Below are 21063 nucleotides of genomic sequence, written 5' to 3'. Positions count from 1 at the left end.
TTTTTTATTATATTTTATTTAAAAATTTTAAAAAATTTTAATAATAAAATAAAATAAAATAAAATGAGATAAAAATAGTTCTCATATATACCTGGCCTAACTCTAAAGAAAACAAAGTTATACAAAGCCAGAGGTTTTATGTTTTCACCTCCATCATCGTGACACAAGCTTGAGATCATCACATCGTATTGGAGGCGAAGTGGGTCCCCACACAATATGTTTTTCCCCACGCCTCCAATTTCGTTGTTGTGTCGGAAACCAATGTTTCCCCCCACCGAATCCTCCTCTCTCTCTCTCTCTCTCTTCCGGTCTTCCTAGACATTTCTCCTCTCCCACATTCCCTCTGTACGGTATAAATACAACAACCGGGATCAAGTTTTTGAAAGGCATAAACACATACGAAAGCCAAGCACCAAGATTCAACCACAAGCAACTGTTATTTTACAAAGCCAACTTACAACAAACAGGGCCAACTGCCAACCATCTGAATTCTCATGTCTGATTCGGATAAAGCTCCTTCTTTTGACAGACCCAGATTGGTGGCCAAGAAGATTTTGGCCAAACTTCAACGTGAGGGTGATGGTGCTGTTGTTAGGAGAGGCATTGGACGGTATTCTTGCGTTTCTTCGGCCTTTTCTTTCTTTCTTTTTTTCTTTAAAGAAATAGTTCTGTTAATCAACTCTCTTTGGAGTAAATATTCAATTTTGGTCGATGGTTAATTGTTCTTGCGATTTTATCACCTGCTTTTGATCATTTTGTGGGTTCGTTTCTTGTTGGGCATCTGATTCTCAGGAGTGAATTGAAGAATTTGGATCCATTTTTAATGTTGGATGATTTTTCAGGTATACACTTGATTGCAATCTGATGTTCTTTCAAGTGTAAATTTACCTTCCGTTGATTCATTTGGTATTAAGATTGTTGGATGTTTGATGTTGCAGTGACTCCTCCTGCCGGATTCCCTGATCATCCACACCGAGGTTCTGCATTCATCCAATTAATCTCACTGTTGTTTGTGGAAGAATTATACGTATTTATGAATCATGATTGTATCCGTGTGTACTACTTTGCCTTTATCTGATGTGAATTCTCTTTTACAGGTTTTGAAACTGTCACATACATGTTGCAGGTATACCTTCTCTCAATGTTTAGTTTCATGATGTCTCTCTGTTCTCTGTCAATGACCCAGATGATCCACTCCCTGCAATCTTAATGTAACTACGTTTGCCCATAAAAGTAAAAAAATTAAAGTTTGTGTTTTTTTCTTTTCGGATTCTAGGGAGGGATTACTCATCAAGATTTTGCTGGCCATAAGGGTACAATTCGAACAGGTGATGTGCAGGTAAGCCATAGGCCCATAGCAGTTGCAGTCTATTCTCTTTTAGAAAACTAGAAAAAAAGCTTTATCGTGTGACACTCTTCGTATTTATTTCATATGACTTTTGTGCAGTGGATGACAGCAGGCAGAGGAATCGTTCACTCAGAAATGCCTGCAGGTGAAGGAACTTCAAATGGTTTACAGCTTTGGATCAATTTATCCTCCAGAGACAAAATGTAAGAAATCTTCTTTCCATTAGCAATGACTTTATTTTCAAATTACAATTTATGAATCGCTCATTTTATAAGTTCATTAGCCCCACTAGCCAACTTCTCCACCGATGTCTGCATGACTTTGTACTCTCCAAGTCTATGAAAATACTAATATACCCATGACTCAATTTCTTTTCAAGTTTGGAAATTTCTGAATAAAGTGAATGATTTTGATCACTCCATGCGACATGATTTCTGTGACTCAGAATTTAGGAATCAGCAAATTGATGATTTTAATTGAAAATTATCCCAGTTCAGCAAAAACCCAGGTTGTCTTTGATAACGGCAGTTGATTAATATGCTTTTCCCCCAATCAGGATTGAACCAAGTTATCAAGAGCTTCCCAATCACGAGATAGCAAGGGCAGAGGAAGATGGGGTCGAGGTCCAAGTTATAGCAGGAGAATCCATGGGAGTCCAATCTCCAGTTTACACCAGAACACCCACAATGTATCTGGATTTCACATTAAAACCTGGAGCTGAAGTTCATCAGAATATCCCGGAATCATGGAATTCCTTCGTGTATATAATTGAAGGGGAAGGGGTTTTTGGAATCCCAAATTCATCTCCTGTGGCAGCTCACCATGTCCTGGTTCTGGGTCCTGGAGACGGTGTAAGCGTGTGGAACAGATCTTCAAGTAAACTGAGATTTGTGCTGATTGGAGGGCAGCCACTCAATGAACCAGTGGTTCAGCACGGTCCATTTGTGATGAACACTCAAGCTGAAATCAATAGGACTATTGAGGACTACCACTATGCCAAAAATGGGTTTGAAATGGCCAGAAGCTGGAGATCTCAATGAGTTAAAATAAGCGCATCTGACCATCAAAAGCACAGTCCAACACCTTTAAAAAAAAGTCAAAATAAGCAGACAAAGAAATAAAGAAGTCAGAAAAAAAAAAAAACAAAGAAGGATTTTGCTCACAGTGGAGCAAATAGGATTGAAATATGTTTATAACTGAAATCGTGCTTATCTTGTTAATCTCTCAATTACAAGTTTTCAACCACAGTTTTTATTATTGCTTTTCGTTTTGAATCAGTGTTAGTTAATGGTTTGAAATTTGATATTACTTTTGGATTATTTGTATCATATCTTCTTCTTCTTCTTCTTCTTCTTTTATTATTGATGCCAGTGAAAATGGTGAAGTTGGCTTCCCTTGTTGGTTGCCTTCTCCGTAATGTCCACGCCCATATATTAGGTGACCCTCCACCTAGAATATAATTGCTGAAAACAGTACAGAGAGAGAGACAGTTTTGAATGAGAATTTCGGTTGATGCCACCCAGGATCTATTCACGTGGTCACACCATTGGGAGGGATTGGGTGGCTAGTTTACACTACAGGCAAGCAAAAGGTGCACTGCCAGCTTTTCTCCGTCTTTAAAGACATTCTTCCCCCTTTCTAACTGGAAAAAGAATTAAAAAAATTATAAACTAAAATAAATTTTAAAATTTGAATCTTATAAATTAAATTTTATTATTTAAGTCATATAGATGATATGTCCTACATACCGACATGAAAACATAATAACTCAAGAAAATAAAAACATTCCCTCTTGACAGCCGATAAGGCGGGAAAAGAGCCAAGAGGTCATTGTCTATACGGTTTTCTCTGGCTTGATTTCAGCTTACATGTACCCCACAATATGCTCTGTGATCATTGATCTTTAAGAAATGGTTATCACAATAGTCAAAAGAATAGTAAGTGAGCCTCACTTGTCGCCCTGCTACGCGTTAGCTTCAGGCTACGATGCAAATGCAATTGTTCTTTTGCAACTCATGGTTCCAAATTTGCACCCCCCGACCTGTGTGTTGATGGTGCGCGAGGCTCGTGTGCTAGTATTGTTGAAACGCTAGAAAACTACCATAAGTCTTAAACCTACTGATTTTACTCATGCTCTTATAAATTCATCCTTTGTGCTAGAAAACTACCACAATCGACTACAAGTCTACAGTGCATCATTTATAAATTCATGTCGGCAAACAATCAATGAAACCTTTGTTTTTTGGAGGAACAAAGAGCTTGAACCTTGTGGTCTATTGCCCCTTTTCTATTTTGGTTGAATTTAATGGGATTTTTGTTTGGAGTTTCTCATCCCATACCCTTGTATTAGCACAAGATAAGACAAAGACGGCCAAACAAGAAAACCTTAGTGATTATTACAAAAAAGAAAAACAAAAAACCTATGTGAGTTAGAAAAACAAAGGGAACACAATAGCCATAATTAAGTTCGAATTTGCTGTCTACTTTATAAAAATAATAATAATAATAATAATGATGACAGAGACAACAAGAGCGATAATGGTTCACTTCCAGTTATCTTGAGCATCGCTTTTCAACCATATTCAACATCGTATATGTGTCCACCTATGAGACAATCTCAACAACTACTATCCATCCTATTGTAGGAGGCCAGCCATATCCTCTCTAGGTGGCTGAGTTTTGGTTTTTTATTTTTATATTTATATTTATTTATTTATTTATTTATTTATTTTTGTCTCGTTTGTTTAAAACATGAGCATACTGAAAAAGAAACCTAGGAAGATGTATAAATTGAGTTTTCCTGAGATGGAGACAAAGAAAGATTAGATTCATTTTCACGATTTCGACTTTGTCAAGTAAGAACTGGATCGACACGTATTCCTTATCTTTAATTATGACACGTGGCACTAGTCCAATAGGTCCATTTGGACTTATGTCAATCCATTTTACAATATAAAAGAGATTCGAAACGGAGTCTATTTTGTGGTAGGGGAAAATTCCCCTAAGAAGTTCGGCCCAACCCCGAAAAGGATGTCATTTAGCCCAAGGCCAAATCTAAGTCCATCCAACTCAGGGCCACATAACTATAGCTACCCCCAGCTCAAGAGGACGTTGGTAAGGCCAACGGGCTGGGTGGGCCGTGACCCAAGAGGCACTCAGCACCCTTATCGCTAGGAAAAAAGCAGCACGCCACCTCAATGGGACAATACGATCTGACCCCCTTAGGCCAAGTTGCATTTATGGGACTCTAGCAGAGGCCACTCAAGGGGGGGCAGGGTATGGAGCTGCTTTGGGGGCAGGTAATCTAGACAACACTCTCAGTATTCTGAGAATTTTCCTATAAACGAGACTAACTTAAGTATCGGAAGTTCCACCGACGACCCACCGAGCTGTTGGAGTTGGGAGTGGTTTTGTGTGTGCAGGTAAGTGAAGACCCGAGCTCTTGAGTGGTCTAATCCGAAGGCGTACAAAACATGTCCTTAACATTTGGTGTCGTCTGTGGGATCCAACTGATTTTACAATTGAACGTGTCCTTTGCACGCCAGTAGGAGTCCACTATCGGAGGGCCTAAAGGTGTGACGGAATAGCGAAGGGAAGTGACGACCAAGGAGCCAAGAAGGGAACGAACCCGACAGAAAATCGGGATGACCACTTGGCAGAATGAAGCAAGCCCCAGGCCAGGAGGTGATGAAGGGGGAGTCGAGGCCACCTCGTCAAGCAAAGAGGTGTTCCCAACCCCACCACCGGCCCCTGACTGCTCCCCTATCAAGGGTGACGCGAGAGATGAGTCCACGTTAAGAAAGGCAGAGGCGAATGACCTCTTGGAGCTAATTATGCTTGACCCAGACCGAGTCAACACGATCGTCAGGGTCGGAACAGGGATCAATGCTGAGACAAGAGAGGCGTTGCAACGGTTGCTTGTTGAACATCGGGACATCTTCACATGGACTCATGAAGACATGTTGGGAACCGATCCAGCCATCATGCAACACCATCTGAGCATGGATCCCAAAGCCAGAGGAGTGAGGCAGAAGCGCAAGAGCTTCAGCACGAAAAAGAACACCACCATTGAGCTCGAAGTAGACCGCTTACTAATAGCAGGATTTGTACAAGAGGCGCACTACCCGGACTGGCTATCCAATGTAGTACTCGTCAAAAAGCACAACGGTCAGTGGAGAATGTGTGTGGACTTCACGGATCTGAACAAGGCATGCCCCAAGGATAGCTTCCCACTTCCCCGCATCGACCTCATTATAGACTCTACGGTCGGCCACCGCTTATTAAGCTTTATGGATGCTTATTCGGGGTATAACCAAATCTGCATGTACCCCGGTGATAAGGAAAAGACATCGTTCATCACCAACAGAGGATTATACTGCTACACCGCCATGCCGTTCGGTTTGAAAAATGTAGGGGCTACCTATTAGTGACTGGTCAACCAATATGGAAGTATACGTGGATGACCTGTTAGTGAAAAGTAAGACCCCGGCTCAACACCTGGAGGACCTTTGAGAAGCCTTTGCAATGCAACAATGATACAAAATGAAACTAAACCCCGCCAAGTGCACATTCAGAATGGGCTCAAGAAAATTCCTAGGGTTTATTGTGTCAGAAAGAGAAATTGAGGCCAATCTTGAAAAAGTAAGGGCCGTCTTGGATATGCCTTCCCCCAGAAGTATTAATGACGTGCAGAAGCTAGCCTACAGTTTAGCGGCCCTCAATTGATTCATATTGTAGTTGACAGACAAGTGCCTACCTTTCTTTAGAGTGCTGCGAAAGGCCCACAACTGGAACAAAGAATGCGACGCAGCATTCACTGCCCTTAAGCAATACCCAACCCTAGTGCAAAGAAACATTGACTCTGTACCTATTTGTTTCTCCGCAAATTGTTTCCTCGGCCTTGGTGCTAGAGCCCAACAGGGTCCAAAGGCTAATCTACTATGTGAGTCGAGCATACAAATGATCAGAGGTCAGGTACACCTGGGTCGAATAGCTCTCCTTTGCGTTGATAATAACCACCCGCAAGCTCCTGCCATTTTTCTAGGTGCACCCAGTCAAGGTCATCACAGAAGCCCCCCTACGAAAAGCCCTCCAACAACCAGAAGCCCCTGGCCACCTCATGAACTCGGTAGTAGAGTTGAGTGAACTCGATATAGAATACACCCCTTGCACCTCCTTAAAATGGCAAGTTCTGGCTGACTTCATTGTGGAGTTCTCTGGTTATCCCAATGAGGAATGATGTGCACCGCCAATGAAGCCCTAGCAAGTCTTCGTTGATGGCTCTTCTTTCCAAACTGAAGGGGGAGTGGGGTTTCACATCATCACAAACAAGGGGGAGGAGGATGACTATGCCGTCAAGTTGACATTCAAGACCACCAACAACGAGGTAGAGTATGAGGCCCTTCTCCTTGGCATGACGATAGCGAGAGCCTTGAGAGGAGAGTTCGTGGCGAAGAACAAGAAGTTGAGAAAGTACTTGGCGATGGTGCAAGCTGAGCATGACCACTTCCAATATTTCTAGATTCAGCAAATTCCTTGAGCAAAAAATGATAAGGAAGACAGGTTGGCAAAAACCTCGTCCAAACAAGGGACTGCCCAAAAGCCGGACTCGGCCGTCCTGCGGACCGTGGATGTGCCTCCTATAGGGATTGAGCTGCTGGAGGTAGGACTAAGTGTGCTCGAATGGGCACAGGACATCTGGCAATACCTGAATGACAATAAGGTGCCCGACAACAAGAAAAATGTAAGGAAGACAAGATATCAAATGGTAAGATTCACCATAGTCGATGGAGTGCTATACCGTAGGGGGTACAGTGCCCCTGTTAAGATGCGTCTCATGCAAGCAAGCCTAGCAGGTGTTGGCAGAGATACACGAGGGAATCTGTGGGGATCATGATGGGGGAAGGATACTAGCGGAAAAGGCAACGTGGCCTGGGTATTACTGGCTGCACGCCTTGAGGAATGCCAAGGAGTATATGCGGACATGCAAGAAATGCCAAGAGTACGTGGGGATCATCCATCACCCGCCAACGAAACTGGCACTGATAGACTCTCCTTCTCCATTCATGTAGTGGGGAGTTGACCTAGTGGGACCCCTTCCTCCAGGAAAAGGTGGGGTAAAATTCATGGTGGTGGTGATGGATTACTTCACCAAATGGGTTAAGGCTGAAGCGCTGGCAACAATCACAACCAATAACATTACTCGCTTCCTATGGAAGAGTGTCGTTTGCAGGTTCGAGGCGCCCCGCTGCATCCTGTCTAATAATGGAAGGTAGTTTGACTCAGACCATTACCAAGAGTGGTGTTTGGACCTAAGGATCAAGTTTCGATACTCGTCACCGGGACATCCCCAGTCGAATGGTCAAGTGGAAGCCACCAACAAAACCCTGCTACATATATTAAAGAAGAAACTGAGTGATCAGAAAGGGGCTTGGTTTGAGGAGCTCTCAGCCATCCTATGGACCTACCGGACGACCATAAGGACACCGACCAATGAGACCCCATTCACCTTGGCACATGGTCATGAGGCCATGCCACCAGTGGAAGTCGACATCCCAACTCACCGAGTGAGCCACTATGAGCAACACTCTAATGATCGACGCCTGGAAGAACAGCTCAACTTGGTGGGGGAGGTTTGAGAAGAAGCTGAGATAATGATGGTAGCATACAAAAATAAAATGGAGCGTTGTTTCAATCGAAGGGTGTGCCCTAGGTCATTCAAGGTAGGGGACCTCATGCTAAAGAAGACGGGGGTAGCGGCCAAGGAATAAAGCAAGCTTGGACCACAATGGGAAGGCCCTTATGTGGTAGTCGCCAGCAACCGCCCTGGGGCTTACTGGCTGCGGGATTCCTGCAGGAATGAATTATAACACCCATGGAACGCCGAACATCTAGAATGTTTTATCGATAATGCCCAAAACATGCATTTATATTTCCTTGTTATCATTGACCCCACGGGTACCGGTGTAGCCTCCATTAATGAGAAATGCGTAATTATTTCAAGAACTGTGCCACAGAGAACACAATCCCAATGTTTGTATGAATAACTGTTCCCGCAATGTCAATGGCCGAGAGCAAATCTAGTCTCGAACTGCCTGAATGAAATCCCTCTATGCGTGGGTCAACAGGCGGGATCAGCTTCGAGCCATCCCGACCTCCCCTACATAGGAGCGCGGGTCTAGCCTTGAGGCTACTCGAAAGGGACCCCGTCCCATCATGGCGGAGATGCGAATGGCCCCTCGGCCCTCTATGACCAACCTCACCACTGGGGTACCAAAGGGACGAGTGTAATGCAAAAGGGCTGCTCGATCCCTCCCTAGGCGGGAAGCCAGCTAATCCCGAATGACACATGAGGTGACCCTCGTCATGGGTGTCGACCAATGGGAGCGGGTCCAGTCAGGGAGTACCCAAACAGACTTCCTCCCCGTATCGGTTAACAAGCGGAACTAACCTTGGGTTAGACCACGACCCCGAACATACCCATTTCCATCATGACGAAGAGTGGACGCGGCTCCAGCCCGGTCCTAACTAACATTCCCTGTGAGATCAAAGAATGGGAGTGGGTCCGATCAGACAAACTGCCCAAACGGAATCCCTCAACGCATGGGTCAACAGGTGGGTTTGGCTTAGAGCCATCCCAACCTACCCTGCTAAGGAGCGAGAGTCTGGCCCTAAGGCGAATCGAAAATGACCCCATCCCCATCGCGGTGAAGTGAGGGGAGCTCCTAGGCCTTCCGACTTACCTCCCTCTGAGAACCAAAGGGACGGGTGTAATGCCAAAGGGCTGCTCGGTCCCTCCCATTGAGGAGAGCGGCATGTCCTCAACAGCTGACATACGAAGTGACCTTGTCATAGACGTCGACCAACTGGAGCAGGTCCAGCTAGGGACTGCCTGAATAGACTTACTCCCCGTATCAGTCAACAGGTGGAACTAACCCCGAATTAGACCACCTCCCCTGCGGTGGAGAGCAAGTTCAGCCCTGAGGCAACTCGAACATACCTCATTTTGTCATGACAAGGAGTGGATGCGGCTTCAGCCCGGTCCTAACTCCCCTTTCCTGTCGGATCCAACAGATGGGAGTAGGTCCAATAGCAAAATGTCCGAACAGAGTCCCTCCACGTGTGGGCCAATAGGCGGGACTGGCTCAATGCCACCCCGACCTTCCCCGCGGACGAGCTTGGAACCAGTCCCGAGGCTGCCCAAACAATACCCCATCCCCTCGTGGCAAAGGGATAATGACTGCCACAAAGGGTTAAAGGGGAGGGTGCGGTTTGAGGCATCCCTACCTCTCATTTGGAGAAGCGTGGGATAGTCCCTGAACTACCCAACTCAACTAACGAACCTCCCCTAAGGCCATGCTCCTTCCGCTGGATCCCATGAGGGAATGAAAGAAAGCTAGCCTGAGGGAACGACTAACCTCCCCCGAGGCCACGCACCTCATGTGGGAATGCTCCAGGGACTCCCATAAGAGAATGAACAAAGGCTTCCCAGCGCGGAAGAGCTAATTGTCAGGAAACCAGCCCAAGCCAGTAGAGGCCCCAATGTCCTACCACACTGGATCGGCAAGACAGACTTGGTTGGGTTTAGCTTACGCACTACCCAGCCATCTGCTGAAAAAATGCCAAGTCAACATGACAACGCATCTAGGGAATTCTCATCATGACTTTAGCTGTGCTGCTTAATTCAAGAAAGATGAAAACCTTATTGGCAAGATCGCAAGCAGGTTGCACTACAAATGGTCTCAGGGGCCGACAAGGGCAGAAGGTTAGTTATGCCCAACAGGGTACCGGTAGGATGATCATCAACTTACCGTGATGAGAGCAAATGAACGGTACATTGCGGCCCATGAAAGGCATGCGTAAAGAGAATTTTATTCATCAACTGCCAAGACAATTACAACCAAAAGATCACGACACAACAGCAAGAAACCACACAAAGAGATACAAAAGAGAAAGGACAACAAGAAAATCCAAGCTAGGCTCGGCGGGGTGTGGGTCCACACCCAAGGAGAAATAACAACCCAAAGAGTCCATCCGCACTGGGTGACGAAGGCCTGGGGTAGGAGAAGACGGCCCCGCCCATGAGAGCCAACCATGATATAAGGAATAACAATAAACTGCAGAAAGAACCTTGAGACGAAAAAACCCATCGCAAGACTCGGCACCAGAAGGCCAACCCAGAGCCAAGGAGCCCGTCGGAGCTGAGAGCGACCAATATGAGTACAGTTGGGGGGGGAGGGGAAGAAAAGATTGCAGAACAATTGAGGAAGTAGAGGGGAAAATCTAGTGGAAAGGAGTGAAGAAGGGAAGGCTTATATATAGGTTGGGAACAATGGTTCACATCCCGAGGTTCAAAGTATATACTCATCGAAGAGCTCCATCAGGTCAAACATGAATCTTGCGGAAACCTCTAGCACATATTTCGTGGCATGCATGGGGAAACAGCATCCACACCATCGAGGCAGGACAACCAGCAGAGGGATGCCTGATTGGACAAAATCCTTCCAAGTCTACATGAGAAACGCCAGCCATAAACTCATTCCTTTGAGAAGGTTGAAAGGCAGGTACGACAATGACAACAAAAGAGCAGAATTCGAAGAGTCCCCTTGGGAAAGAAAGATGCACGTCTTTACTTATTAATTCGTCTACAAAGGAACACATAGCGTTTGCTACCAATGCAATCCAAAAAAAATGAGAAACCAACATAAAAAAATAAAAAAAATAAAAAAAGAAAGAGAGAGAAGAAGAAGAAAGGAAGTAAAAGAGAAAAGCCCAGGGCATGAGTCAAGGGGGCACATGCGCCACAAACATAACCAGATTAAATAAATCAGCCCAAAACAAAGGTTTCCCAATCAACAGTATATCAAGAATAAAGGTTCTATGCGTATGTACATGCGAATAAAGGAGAAAAAACGTAACAAAGCTCTCCCAGCCGACTTATGACTCCTCCTCCAATTTGGCAGGGTCCACCTCCAAAGCCATCCTAACCATTGCTGGTGCCTCGAGCACATCCGTAAACGCACTGGGGACCAAATCCAACCCTATCTGAGCCTTGGCCTCTAAGGCAACAGGGCCTAGAGCCGGGAACTCAGGGTCCAGCAAAAGCAATTCACACCCGGGGTTTGTCAATAGATATATCCTCAGCATCTCCCTACCATAAAGGAACCCGTGGCGCCACACCTTGTCCCTGACCAGCCGCATTCTTGACAGCTCTAGCCGCTATTACTGAAGCATCAACCGCATCTCTTCCCTCTCAGCCTTCAGGGCGTTAATGGTCTTCACCCGCTTAAAGAAGTCCTGACTGATTTTCAGGAACTTGCCTTTGGCGAACTTACAAGAAGATACCGCAGAATCATACTTTCTGGAGAGAGAGGCATGCGCTACTCGGAGTTCCTCCAGCTCCTCCGTCTTACTGAAGAGCATCCCCTCCAGGGTCTCCAGTACTCTGACTCGCATACCATATCAAGATAACACATGGCAACCTCTTCTTGGGACCCCCGTAACTCAAATTTTCGTCGTACAGCCACTCCCTCAAGTACGGAGTGAGACCCGTATGCCCCTTGGGGAGCCTCATGTCGACCGTGAGTAGAGGGGAGACTATGGGAACTGCGGAAAGAAGCCGAAGATCCCTAGAGCCAGGCCCACCCTGATCACTCACCATTGGGGTCAACGGCCGACCATTGACCTATCAAGCAAATATCCAATAAAATCACAAGAAAAGCATCAAAAGAGTGCTGGGAAAAGAAAATCTAAGTTCGGGATCAGACCTTACCAAAAGAACCTGAAACGCTAGCCAAAGGATGCCTGAGTCCAAGACACCCCACAAGGGTTGCCTAGAGTGGCCCTCCCTGGCTCGGCTGACTCTGGAAGGAGTAGTTTTGGGAGGCACTGAAAAACGAGGAGGCCAGGCACCTTCCCTCTGGGGAGAGTAGAGCCATGTGGCCGGCAACTGCGGAAGATGAGGGAGAAGCTCGACCTAGCGAGAAAACACTGCCCCCCCCCCCCCAACCGTTTGTGGGGCACGAAGTAACACCCCCAAATGCAAGAGAGCACCAATCCCTCCCCCACCGCTTTGTGAGTGAGGCTGGTGGGCTGAAGATCCCAAGGAAGATTGACTATAGAATCAGGGGGCCTCGCCGTCATCAAAATCCGGCTCATCTTGGCAGCGACTCACTCCCATGCAACCTCGATGCGGCGGGCCTCCTTCAGCGTCGTCAGCTACTTAGGGAGCATCCCCTCCGGCACCACCTCCCAATTTGCCCGAATGGGGTAGTTCTACCCCACAAACTACCCCGGGGGGTACCCCTACCCAGGACCGGAAGTGAAGAAGAATTGTTTGAAGCCAGGGGTCCTCCTGTCATATTCTCGTTCGAGGTGAACTAAGGGGTAAGCAGGAACAAAGTCGCATAGGTTACCCCTCCTCTTTGACATTGAGTGAGTGAGGAAGAACTCCATGCCAGTGAGGTCAGGCCAAGTGTCGTGAGCTTCCTCTAGGGCCAGCTGCCAAATCACGCAGCAACCCACCAGAATTCTCCAAGCATTAGGGAGGAGTTAGTTGGGTGCCATACCGACCATGTCCAGCACATCGCACTCTGGAAGGCAGAAGGGTAACCTAAGACCATCATCGCAAACATGGAGGGGAATAGTGCCACTTTGTAGGCATACCCTTCAAAATCCACAACTCCTTCATCTGACTGCAGAACCTCAAGAACGACACGTTCCGGAATGCCAAACTCTCTCTACAGGTTCTCTAGCTCAGAGGGAACACCACAGAGCGCCACGAAGACCCAGCAAACCTTCGGCTCTCTGCGAGAACCTTGGCGCCCCCTGCCCCAGAAGGCGAATAGGCCTGACTGGAAGACCCAGTGGCCCTATGGTCTCTTGAGCCCTTTGAAGCAGGGTGGGCAAACTTTTTGGGAGCCATGAAAGACAGTGTAGCTAAAGTCCAAGGTCTCTAGCAATAGCAAAACAATGTAGAAGGTCTGGAGGCGATAGACACCCAGCCTTTCTCCAGGACTATATATAGCTGATCAAGAGACGGTTTGAATGCCTAGGCTATTGGGGCAAAGTAGTCACCTGATCTTGACGAATTTGAAACGACAGAAAGGGACGTGGTAAGGGCAATTCCAAACCATCGAGCACACGAAACGACATGGATCACGATGGGTGTGATAAAGAGGCTGTCTGAGCATGTTACTCAGAGGGGAAGTAAATAGCCAATCCGCCTGATCGAGGACCCGATTGTACGAGGGGCCATCACCGCTTGCCTCGGGTATTGAGCAACAAGGAAGGAAACAAGATTTCGATTGAGTCTTGCCAGAAGCCGAGGAGTCGTTAATTGCTAGAATTCCCATCGAAGTCTTCCGATAGGAATTGGCGAGGTAACTGTTAGGGAAAAATTTCCCCTAAAGAGTTCAGCCCAACTCAAGAAAGGATGCCATCATGCCTAAGGCCAAACCTAAGCCCATCCAACTCTGGGTCAGGCCGATTGGCCGGGTGGGCTGTGACCCAAGAGACACTCAGCACCCCTATCACCAGGGAAGAAGCAGCACACCACCTCAATGGGACAGTACAATCTGACCCCCTTCAGGCCAAGTCACATTTATGGGGCTCTGGCAGAGGACACTCAAGGGGGGCAAGGTATGGAGCTACTTTGGGGACAGGTATAAGTATCCCTCTTTGATCACCATAGGACGGTAATCTGGATAACACTCCCGGTATTTTGAGAATTGTCCTATAACGAGACTGACTTAAGCATCGGAGGCTCCATCTGGTGACCCATTGCGCTACTGGAGTTGGGAGTGGTTTTGTGTGTGCAGGTAAGTGAAGACCCGAGAACTTGAGTGGTCTGGCCCAAAGGCGTACGAAACACATCCTTAACATTTTGTTTTCATAAGAATTTGAGCAACCAAACATAATTAGCAAGCACAAGTGAGACTGCTTCTAAGGTTTGGAGACATTTTAACAACGGATGGGATAAAGATTTCTCGAAAGACAACCTTGGCAGCATAAAGTGCTCTTATGGTTCAATAAGGCAAGCTCTAGTACTCTAGCTGGTGTGGTCCCTAGATTGCTAGCTTCAATCATCAGCTGGAAGTTATGGTAAAGGCATAATTACACATCATATGTATGCTCTAGGATTTACTAATTCTATTTCTAAGAGTGAAGAGAGTGGGAGGTGACAGGTCAATGCTCCATCAACTTGGCCTCTGTTTCAAGACTTGTAGCCAAGGGTGTACAAGAATTGATAAAATTGGTCGCCACCGACAAGAATCGACCGGCCGCATTAGGAACCGGTGGAGAACCATCGGCGTGCGGTGGATAATTGAAGAAACCAACATTTAGCGGTTCAGTCTCTGTTTGAAGCTAGACCGGACCGCTGAATCAGCCAATGATATAAATCTTTCTTTTTTAATACACCTTCTCAAAAAAATGCCATTCTAATTAATTTAAGTGGAACTCAAATTTAACTGAGTTTAAGTGGAACGACGTCATTTTTAGCCTATATAGTATACAACACATAACTGAAATGATGTTGTTTGGTATTTACCAAATTGCGTCATTTTATGCAAAACATATCAAAAAAAAATTATGTGAAATGATGCCGTTTGATTTTAAAACAAACGGCATCGTTTCAAGATGGAATCGTCTTCTGCCCCTAGGATCTCAGATCCAGATTGTGAAGTGGCAGAAGCCTTTGGATGGTTGGATTAAGCTGAATGTGGATTATAATTGCTTTGGAAGCTAGGATTAGGCAGAGGTGTTCTTAGAGATGTTTATAGCAGATTTTTGGATTTTTGGTTTCTCAACTTATTATGGTCAGGGCTGAGGTCAGAGCTGTTTTTTGATGGTTTGGCCCTATGTGCTGCTACGAATTGGCGGACTGTGAGGTTGGAATCTGACTATAAAATTGTGGTGGAATTGTTGTTTGGCGAAAGTAGAGTTAATAAGGGAGGTACTTGATATTTAGGATGATGCTCTGGAGCTTGTTTCTAAACTGCATATAACTTTTCATCATATTTTTTAAGAAGTGAACAGTATTCAAATTTCTTTACAAAGTAGGTATACCATCTGCAGTGACTTGCTTGTTTAAGGACTCTATGTTAACAAATCTACCAGCTAAATTTACATCCCCGAGATGCACAACACAAACTTAGAGAAGATAAAAAGAATATGGCTGTCCCTTTATTTTGTCCAATTACTGGTTTCTTGTATTCAATGGAAAAAATATATATAAATACATTACTTATTTAGTGATTGAAAAAAGGCAATAAACAAACATTACAACAACCAATCAAATGGACTAAACAGATAAAGTTAACAACCATAAGCCCTCAACTTGTGCACTTCCAGTAAACAATAGCAGAGATCACCTGGAACAGCAAGAAAACAAGTTTGCAGTTTGCTTTGATCCGCCAGCCCCATTATTAACAAGGCTTACCCTGTTGAAAGACAATTCGGCTTTGTAACTATCTGAGTTCAGGACCTTCCTGCTGACATTGTTGTATATTTCTCGAATAACAATCTCAAAAGCCTTCTTAACATTTGTTGAATCCAAGGCAGATGTCTCCATGAAAAACAATCCTTCTTCTTCTGCCAGGGTTTTGCCTTCCTCAATTCTCACAGCCCTGATATTCTCCAAATCACATTTGTTCCCCACCAACATCCTCACCACGGTTGTTTCAGAATGAGCTGCACGATTGTTTCAGTCAAACTTAGAACCCCTTTAAATCAAATAAAAGAGCCTACCATAATTTTAGAACGTGTAAGAATGCTTCTTATTCTTTTGATGAGTAAGCAATGGATATAACACTAAAACAGTAAGGCAAATAGATGTGCAAGCTGGACATTCGGGTGATGAGAATGACTACGAATCTTGGGATTACATGCAGAGGAAAAAAAATATGGATGATGGAAATTTAACATTTTCATCTTTCACTATTTCTAAATAATTTTCTGACCTAGAAGTTCACTGTACAAAAGAAATTAAGAGATTGTGAGAGAGATTTTCAATGTAACCCGATTGTCATAACTTGAGGAAAAAGAGAGAGAGAGAGAGAGAGAGAGAGAGAGAGAGAGAGAGAGAGAGAGAGAGAGAGAGAGAGAGAGAGAGAGAGAGAGAGAGAGAATAAAGGGATGACATCACAAATGATAAATTGAAATTTGCTTCATCTAACAATAAGTTCAAAGTTACCCCAAAAACAATTAGTTTAGAGTTAGAAATCCTTTACGATATATTCATAATAATAATAAAAAATACCATACAATACACTGGTTGCTAATTGAGAGTAAGACATATATATGTACATTAGGAACAAGCCAAAGATCAGACTAAATCAGATTTTCAAGAGTGTTGCCTTCAGCGAATGCTAAGGTCTCAATCAAACATCAACTACTGAAATCTCAATTCATGCATCTTTGTATAAAACTCACTTGAGCAAAACTGAAGGGTTTTCTTTTCCAGTCTTCTTTCTTCATTTTTTTCAAATGAAGGTTTATTTTCCCCTTTTCATTACAACCAGGACATGCCATATTACCAGGACCCAGCTACAAGTGTGGAAGTGGATGTGTGTTAGACTAATGCAATCTCTAAAGTTTAGGACAGAGGGGGAGACTACTGAATTAGGAAACATGGAAAAAATTTACAAACATGTCAGGAAAAAGGTGTCTATTGAAATAAAAAAAGGGTCAGGATAGGAGAATCTGACTGGCAACGAGATATCGTTAAATTAAATCGACCATGTAGAAGGTATCCTATTAGATTGTATTCAAGAAAGCCCCAGTTGGACAGTTTCTGGGTATGTACCTGAAAATAAGTGGACACGCTATCCTCATCCATACTCATGTTTTCCATGACATGTCACTTTAATTTGAAGAGCCCCTTGTGGACAGGGCACAAGAAAAACTTGTTTCTGCCGGGCTATGCAAAATGAATATAATTGGGACATGCTACTGGATCACTCAAGCCAACTATAATAGTGGGTTACTGACACAAAAAGAAGAATAATGATATACATATAACCCTTTTGCAACTCTCTTTTAAAATGGACGGTTGCTACGTAAAATTTGAAATGCAAATAAAAAAACTTTAACAGTTGACGTGAGATGGCATTTTCATGTTGGCTGGTTGTAAAATTAGTGGTAAAATAGTAAGTATTAACATCATTATTCTAAAAAGAAAGTAGTTATAAGTCATCAAATATGCTGTGAACCAGTCATATTATCAAATTACTTCTCACTTTCACCTTTTAAAAGCTGTGTCAAATCATAGAGTCGCAAGAATCACTAATAGCAACTTCCATCTAAATTTCTAATTCAAAGATTGGTTGCTTTATTTCTGCTTCCCTCCTCTCCCCACCTTTTACTGAAAGAGCCTATCGAGGCATGGGCTATAGAAATAATAATACATCATACTGAAAAGTAACATACTCCTTCAATTGTTTTTGTATCTTAAATGACATTAATCTTGTGGGTGAACTCCTATGCCTTTGTCTGCATGCTTTACGATCTGGATTTATGCTTTTCTCTGCCGCCTACTGAATTGGAGAGTTCCCAGGCTCCTTAGTCCACAGGACCTCTGTAGCATTACTTCTATGACAAAAACTGATAAAGATCGATGGGTTCAAAAGTCTAAATCCATATCTACAGCACCGATTCAAATCCTACGAAATCAAAATGCCCAAAAAATGTAGTTTTTTTTTAATCTCCTGAGCTGTATCCATAGAAACTCTAAACAGAGAAACTTATGCCTCACTTGCCACCGTCATCTAATGCAAGCTAAGCCCTTTGAATGACTTACCAAACAATATTGTCGTCTTCACATATACCGTTTCAGTTAAAAGAAAATCTCCAGAGGATTAATAGAGATCTTCCAGACAATTGATTATCTTCAGGTGCTATAAGAGCGGACATGTCATTGTACCCAAATAGATGGAACCATAAATTTATATTCATATACTTGCAACGTTTATTTACAATATTATCAAAGTAATTAAAGAATTTCGGAGCAACCTAGAAAGAGTGAAGTGGGTCTATGGCCAAGGAGATATTACAAGTGCATCTGAATTGGCAATTCCAGTGAATCAAGTAGGAGTAGGACTCTTCTTGCAAAGACACAGAAAGGGTCAGGACCGTACCCAGATCCTTTTCTCTTTTTCTTTTTGATTGGAATCAGGTTGTACGAAACAAAGTCCCGACCAACTGTACCATGGCCAGATTTTTTTACTTTAATTGTTTTTTTTTTTTTTTTTTTTTTTTTTGGGGTATCAGTAGGACTGTACCCAGATCTAAAACTACGAAGAGCTTATTTTAATGGTACGGAAACACCAGCTAATGACACCTCTCTATGGGCAGCGAATTGCTTATAAGGGCATACATACATATGATATGTATATACACATATATATTATATAAACCATATATCAAGTAAGTAAATTACGCACAGAGGTTTGAAGCTTTTACGTCAGATAAAAAAAGATTGTGATTCTTTTGGATAGGATAGCGTTGCTTAATTCCAAACGAAGTCTCCAAGACCCACGATAACGAGGTCAGATCTATGAGTCCAGAAAAGCGTAAAAACCAACCAGATCAAAGATAATATCGACCTCTGTCCAGTCAGTTCTCAAGTATTTAAAAATTTGAAGTTGGGAGTAGTAGTAGGAAAACATACTCTTGAGCTCGTCGAGCCAGCGGGCGATGCTGTCGAAGGTGGAGCGGCGGCTTATGTCGTAGACGACGAGGGCGCCGACAGCGCCACGGTAGTAGGCGGAGGTGACGGCGCGGAAGCGTTCCTGGCCGGCAGTGTCCCAAACCTGGGCCTTGACCTCCTTACCGTCGATGTCCAAGACCTGGGTCTGGAACTCGACGCCAATGGTGGCCTTGGAGTGCATGTTGAACTCGTTGCGGGCATAGCGGGAGAGCAGGTTGGATTTGCCAACCGCAGAGTCGCCGATTATTACTATCTTGAAAAGGTACTCTTCTCCTCCTGACTCCTCGTCCGATGACATCTTCTCTTCTCTTCCCTTCTCGTCTCACTTCGCGTCTCAGAGAGTTAGCGCCAAATGAAATGAATGAACAGACATGCTTCACCTCTTCGTCCTCGTCCTCCTCCTCGGCTACTGTCAATTAAAGAAAGTTTTGGGAAGGGAGGGAGAAACATCTGTAACTTTGGAGGAGGTCGTGGAATGACGATGGATGATGATGTTTTTGAGCTGGCATGGACACCCTGCGCATGTGGTGCCTTCATCATGGATTTATTTCTCTCTCTCTCCCAATTGATTCTCGGCACCAGAAATTTCATCATTCCTTTCTAGTGCACTGTTAACTTATTTACAATAAGAAATTTTAAAAATATTTTTTATTTTGTGTTCTAAGTTTCGGACTTCGATATAAAAATGATATCATATCATCATTATTTACCATGAGAAATTTTTTCACTCGATTACTTTGGATATAAAAATAATCTCATCTCATTATTATAATTTTTTAAAATTTTTACGTAAAATATAATAAATAATTCAATTTTTTTAAATTTTAAAAAAATAATAATAATAAATAATATTTTATTTAATTTTTAACTTTTATTTAAAATCATTTTATCTCATTTCACTGTTCAAATTACACTTTAAACGTTGAATTTTTTTTTTTTTTTATTTAGATGCGGAAAGGATGAAATATCATTGGGTTATATTAACATAATTTATATGCATTTAAAAAATATAAAATTTAAATAAGTTTTATTCTTTTTTTCATTCAAAATAAAACAATTTCATTTTTGTTTTAAATTAGTAATTAAGAGTAATGGAAATATACGTAAATAATTGAATAATTATTGTCATAAAAAAATTATATTCTCAAATGGTACGTAAAGCACACTTAATAAAATATTTATATGATAAAATTTAGAAACATAATCAAAGAGGATACATGTATATTTTTGCTTAGTTTCTTTTTTTTTTTTTTCCCTTGAGAATGGTTCATTTGGCCATACAATTATTCTAAAATATTATTTGATATTTCATTATCAAACATCCGTCAAACGCAAAATATTTTCTTTTTATTTTTTTATTTAATTATTACTTAATCATTTTAATTTTTATAAATTTCTAAACAAAATACAAAAAATAAAATAAAGTTTTGAAACAAAAATAATATTAAAAAATTATATTTAAATAAATTTTTAATTTTATAATATTTCTATTTAACTTTTTCTTTCTCATTTTTCAAAATCCAATAAAATATTTTAATTCAAACTATTTCATTATTATTTATAGATATACTCAGATATTCTAAGTATCTAAATAGGGTCTAAAATTAAAATCCCTTAAAATTGTACATTTTTTCTCGGGTTAAATACACTTTACCCCTTCCAACTATCACTCAATTCACAATGTGCCCCCAAAACTATTAATTGCATCAAAATACCCCCTCTTATTTTGAAAACGTCTCAATCCCCCCCTTCCGTCTACAATAAACGTTAAATAAAACGAAAATGTTAGTCCCACCTTCAAGCCGCGTCCTCACTTTTATACGATTTCCGTTCGATTTAACGCTTATTATAGACGGAAAGGGAGGATTGAGACGTTTTGAAAATAAGAGATGGCATTTGGATGCAATCAATAGTTTTGGAGGTACATTTTGAATTGAGTGATAGTTGGAGGGAGCAAAGTGTAATTAATCCTTTTTTCTCCTTAAAAGTGTCAGTTCAGTCTGAGATA

At 42.8% G+C, this 21063-nt stretch overlaps 2 protein-coding genes across 2 annotated transcripts; one reads left to right on the top strand and one right to left on the bottom strand.

Annotated features, from left to right (window-relative positions):
- Window positions 1-239: 239 nt before the first annotated feature.
- LOC122300201 (pirin-like protein) lies at window positions 240-2491 on the top strand. Its single transcript, XM_043110700.1, has 7 exons — window positions 240-610; window positions 793-842; window positions 939-977; window positions 1098-1126; window positions 1277-1339; window positions 1448-1551; window positions 1905-2491. Exons 1-7 carry the CDS (start codon window positions 495-497, stop codon window positions 2386-2388), a joined length of 885 nt encoding a protein of 294 aa, XP_042966634.1. The 5' UTR covers window positions 240-494; the 3' UTR covers window positions 2389-2491.
- A 13019-nt stretch (window positions 2492-15510) lies between these two features.
- Window positions 15511-19551, bottom strand: LOC122300200 (ras-related protein RABA5c-like). Its single transcript, XM_043110699.1, has 2 exons — window positions 19017-19551; window positions 15511-16039 (listed from the first exon to the last, which is right to left on the bottom strand). The coding sequence occupies exons 1-2, from the start codon at window positions 19351-19353 to the stop codon at window positions 15717-15719; spliced, it is 660 nt and encodes a 219-aa protein (XP_042966633.1). The 5' UTR covers window positions 19354-19551; the 3' UTR covers window positions 15511-15716.
- Window positions 19552-21063: the final 1512 nt, after the last annotated feature.

Source organism: Carya illinoinensis, chromosome 2, assembly GCF_018687715.1.
Source record: "Carya illinoinensis cultivar Pawnee chromosome 2, C.illinoinensisPawnee_v1, whole genome shotgun sequence".
In the NCBI taxonomy this organism is placed as follows: domain Eukaryota; kingdom Viridiplantae; phylum Streptophyta; class Magnoliopsida; order Fagales; family Juglandaceae; genus Carya; species Carya illinoinensis.
This window is presented reverse-complemented; position numbering and strand designations above follow the sequence as displayed.